General features: G+C 37.5%; 1 protein-coding gene across 1 annotated transcript in view; it reads right to left on the bottom strand.

Moving 5' to 3' along the window:
- Positions 1 to 1,164: 1,164 nt before the first annotated feature.
- The window catches only part of lonrf4 (LON peptidase N-terminal domain and ring finger 4), a 33,109-nt gene continuing 29,769 nt past the window's right edge, over positions 1,165 to 4,504 (bottom strand). Inside the window, exons 10-12 of the mRNA XM_014010617.1 lie at positions 3,199 to 3,361; positions 2,946 to 3,095; positions 1,165 to 1,819 (exon numbers count right to left, since the gene is read on the bottom strand). Coding sequence (XP_013866071.1) covers positions 1,670 to 1,819; positions 2,946 to 3,095; positions 3,199 to 3,361 — 463 coding nt within the window. The 3' untranslated portion in view covers positions 1,165 to 1,669. The remainder of the gene's footprint in view (positions 1,820 to 2,945; positions 3,096 to 3,198; positions 3,362 to 4,504) is intronic.

Raw genomic sequence — 4,504 nt, 5'->3', positions numbered from 1 at the left:
ATATATATATATGTGATGCGAGAAGTTGATTGAAGTCGGCGATGATGGAAAGATAGCGAGAGCGTGAGAAAGTAACTCAACACGCCACAAACCGTTCACCCCTAAGCCCCGCCCCTTTCCACCCGACCCCAGTAATTAGAGATTGTCTAAAGATATTACTTTGTCATGAAAAATGATCAATACTGTCCAACCCTGGTGCCCAATTCAATGCTGTTTTATTATAAACCTTTACTTCATAGTCAATTTTGCATTCCACAGTTGTTTATGACAAAGTCTGGGATTATTTGCAAGCTGTAGCATTAGCAGTTAGCTGCAAGACTTCTGGTGCAACCTTCCAGCAGTAGCAGTAAAATATGTTTGTATAAAACTATGTGAAATTGACTTTGGTGTGAGTACTTTTAAAGCAGTGCTTGGATGATCCACTATGATTTTTTTTTTTCAAATAGGGATGTTAATGATCCACTTTGGTCTGGGCTCTGACCAACCATTAGCTCATTGTAATGCTCAGATTTAGACTCCATTTCTCCAATCTGAAGTTGGTGAAAGAGCCATTTGTTCAGAACCCTTCCACAAAACCCCTCTTCAATAAAATCAGCTGTTATTTTAACATGTACCTTCTACCAACTCCATCATCTTGTCTTTAAAAATGTTAGTTTACCACTGAATGATCTGCAACAAAAACTGATTCTCCAGCTGCTGCTGTGATATGATTACTTAATATCACAATCTTTATTACTAAATATGTTGTTAATACAGTTTCTATTTAAAAAGTACTCAACCCTTTGGATGTTATATGGTTTTATTGCCATCATAAATCAACCATGGTCAAAATAAATTCCAAACTAGCCTAAATGTCAAAGTGAAATTACATTTCAAGAGTAATACCAATTAATTAATTGATTCGTTTTTATCAAATTCTTTATATTCTGTGCAAGTGTTTATTTTACTTTGGCATGGAATTGAAGACTTTTTTTTGGTCAAAAAGGCCAATTTATACTGACAACAATAAAAGTATAAAACATCCATGTGAGTGAATACTTTTTACAGGCACTGTAATTCTTCAACCATATAAAACCAGCCAGGCTGAATGGCTACCAAATATTATCTGTAGCAAAAAACAAATCACTCAAAATATCCAAAAGAATTACACGTGGGTCCAAACACTGAAGTGCACCCTTCTTAACGTGCAGTAAACATATTTTTTGTATTTACTTTTTTAAGTATGAGTTCCATTTGAATAAACCAAACATTACTAGTGCTCATTTTGTCTATAATGCTTCAGGGGGAAAAAACATCATCCTAAGTGTCCATTCTCAGCAAAACTGTGAGAAAAATGACCTGAATTAGTTTGTTCACAAATATTTTCTTTTGATGATCTGAAATAAGAAGCATCTTTGGTCATCCCTGCAGTTCTTACGTGGTACAACCAATAAAATGTGTATTTATACGCAAACAAACAGCAAAACACCTCCAAACCCAGCAGTGTGTTTGTAGTGAAAAGATTCTATTGGCCAAGTGTCATTTTTAAAAGAGTTGTTTTTAAACTAAACCTCAGACTCAGTTTATTGTGTGTTTCACTGATTTCACTTTGTGTGTGTGTGTGTGAGAGAGAGAGAGAGAGAGATATTTGATAACTAGTTGTGGCCACAATCCCACCGTGCTCTGGGTTCTAGCTCTGTGAGAAGTACTCAAGGACAAGGCGAAGGTGTCCCAGGCGGTCTTTGAGGGAGGACAGGGACAGGAACGTTGTTTGGTAGGCAGGGTCGAGCTGAAGGACGGACAGCAGCCACCAACACCACGTCGGACCATTAGCCAAGGCCTGGAGAAAGTTCATTACGATAAAACACAGGCATAATCATTACAAAGAGCTTTATCCAAACAGATAATATAGAAAAATCATGTTTATCCATGATTTTATTACTCAGAGTAAATGTGTCATTATTGATTATCCTCAGCAGGCTGTGAACACTTTTCCACATACTTCCACTGCTCTTCTGTAAGTGTGCACTGGCACCAGACTACCAGTGACTTTGAACAACGTGATCTCAGAAGCTAAACAGGGTCGGACCTGGTTTGTACTTGGATGGGAGACTGTTAGGAATGCCGTGTGCTGTAAAAAAATAGGCCTTGTGCCCACAGTGGTTACTAGCAATAGTAAACCTTTGACCGTCATAGGTTGCCTTCTAAAAGGATGTCAAATCATCATCACCAGCCAGTGGTGTAAATCTAAATCCACTATTTTACATAAACTATGAGTTTAACTCTCATTAAGAAAGTTTTTCCCTGTAGTCAAAATAAAGAAAGACAGCTAAATTCTACCTTTATAAAAGGTGCCTTTAATCTTTTTAAAAATATCAGATACATAACTGTATCTGTGAAGAATTCCCAATCAAATTTAACTTCCAATTAAAATAAAGAAGTTGGATCATGAACAGAACATCACTAAAACTCGATTAAAAAAATTGCAAAACTATTGCAAATATGTAAGATCCCTACATACATTTGGGATACAAAGACKTACCAAAGTGCCCACATTAAAATATTTTAATTACAGTATCATCCAGTTCCTTCTGTTAATATCTGATACTTTTGAAACATGCAAGTGATTTCCAAATGCACAACAGGTTGTTTATCGGTTAAGCAAAATTCACGTTTGCACATAATAGAAGCAAAAATGTACTCCGGTACTAGCACAATAAAAGCTAGCAATACATGACAAGAATAACTCTCAAATACAGGCAAAACATACTTGTAACATGAACAAAAAATAGATAAGATCAGTGCAGATACATGGTCAACAAGATGGTTTACTTAACAATAACTAAGTATTATTCAAGTCTGTTGAAAATTCCTGTACTTTTTCATATTGCAATGTACATCACAGGGTTGGAAAAAGCCCTAGTTGAGGGTTAGATTTACTGTTGCAATTATGTTATTGGACAAACCTGAATGTCCTCCTCCTTTTCCGGCATGCTGCCACGCTGTCTGTCAATCTGTTCGCGGATGCGGCTGCTTAGACGTTGGTACCAGTCCTGGGCCTGCTGGTACACGCTGTCATGCAGATCTTGTAAATTTTCCAGCTCACTACCATCCACCTTAGATAGACACAGGACAAGATTTTTTAAATGGGGACAAAAGCCTAGTGTTAATATTTTATCTTTTTAGATTTGAAGAAGTTGAGGTGTCCAAAACCCAGACCTTGAGGTCTTCCAGGTACTCGATATCAGCGGTGTGGTAGCCATCCCTCTGACCTCTCTTGAGGACTCGGAATCTGCTGCCACCCACTGTTTCCACATAAGATCGTCCATCTGGCAAAAACTCCAGATCAAGGATCTCCAACATGCAGCCATAATCTGCAAATCTGAGGAACACAATATGGAACATTCTTAAAGTTATACACCTATAATTCAGCCCTTTCTACTCAGCACAGGAAGCTTGTTTTAAGAACTATGCATGCAAAAATTAGCTAAAACGACTCTAAAATATTTTCCCTGTTCAGCCAAATTGCATTTCAGCCTATATGTCCACAGATGGTTCAGAGGTCATTTTGGAATGTGTTTAACCTCAAACTGCTCACTGCATCCTGAACCCTGTCTATTAAAAAAAAATCAATTTCTTAATTGGTGAGTTGAAAGAAAATACACATGTGACATGAGTAGGTGCAGTGACGGCTGGTATAAGTGGGCTAGTAGGGCTAAGCCCTCCCTGGTGTTCACAATAAAAATGTTAAAATAAACAATGTTATAAAATTATAACATAATTATATACAATTTATAAATAACAACTTAAAATAAACAAAATTTAAAAATAATATATCTTATTTTGTGAAATTTACAAAGAAAACTGGTGCCAAACCACCTGGGAAGACCCCAGGGTTGTTCTGCAGGGCTAACTTTTCACAGCTCATTTTCATGTAATGTGTGTCCTGGTTCAGAATGATTGACAGGCGTCTCGCCATGCCCCCTCGGTTTGTGGCTCATTGGGGCTAATTCTGTTCAGCCCAGGATCAGCCCAAAGCCACAGGATTCAGCCAATTAGAGTGGACGTACAAAAACATGCCTCCAGTGTGAGTGTATGTGGGCGTGGTTTGGTGTAGACTGAGTAGATACGCTGCCAGGCAGCAAGATTAACATGTTAAGAAATGGAGAAGCTGAACAACTCAGCTAAGTTTCTTAAAACAAAAAAGTGTGTTAGACCAGAACACACCAGGAGAAACTTCAAGTAAAAGAGCTTGGACCAGATCTGCTGGACATGAAAAGCAGCAGAACAAAGACAGAGGGAGAGTTTACACTCCATTATTTTCCAAAAACTGGATTAGCAACAGGCTAAGCTAACTGCTTTTAGCGAGGATAATGGTTTGTTTTGATTCATTGCCTCGTTTTTAAAGCATCAGGATCTGACCCAGCATGGATTAAAACAGGTAAGAAAAAAGTTTAAATACTTTTGCAATGCTTTTAATCATAGTAGTGCTATATAGTTGTGCTTTTAATCATAGTATAATATA

This window comes from Austrofundulus limnaeus, unplaced genomic scaffold, assembly GCF_001266775.1.
Source record: "Austrofundulus limnaeus strain Quisiro unplaced genomic scaffold, Austrofundulus_limnaeus-1.0 Scaffold71, whole genome shotgun sequence".
In the NCBI taxonomy this organism is placed as follows: domain Eukaryota; kingdom Metazoa; phylum Chordata; class Actinopteri; order Cyprinodontiformes; family Rivulidae; genus Austrofundulus; species Austrofundulus limnaeus.
Note: the sequence above shows the minus strand (reverse complement) of the source record. Positions and strands in the feature narration are given on the sequence as shown.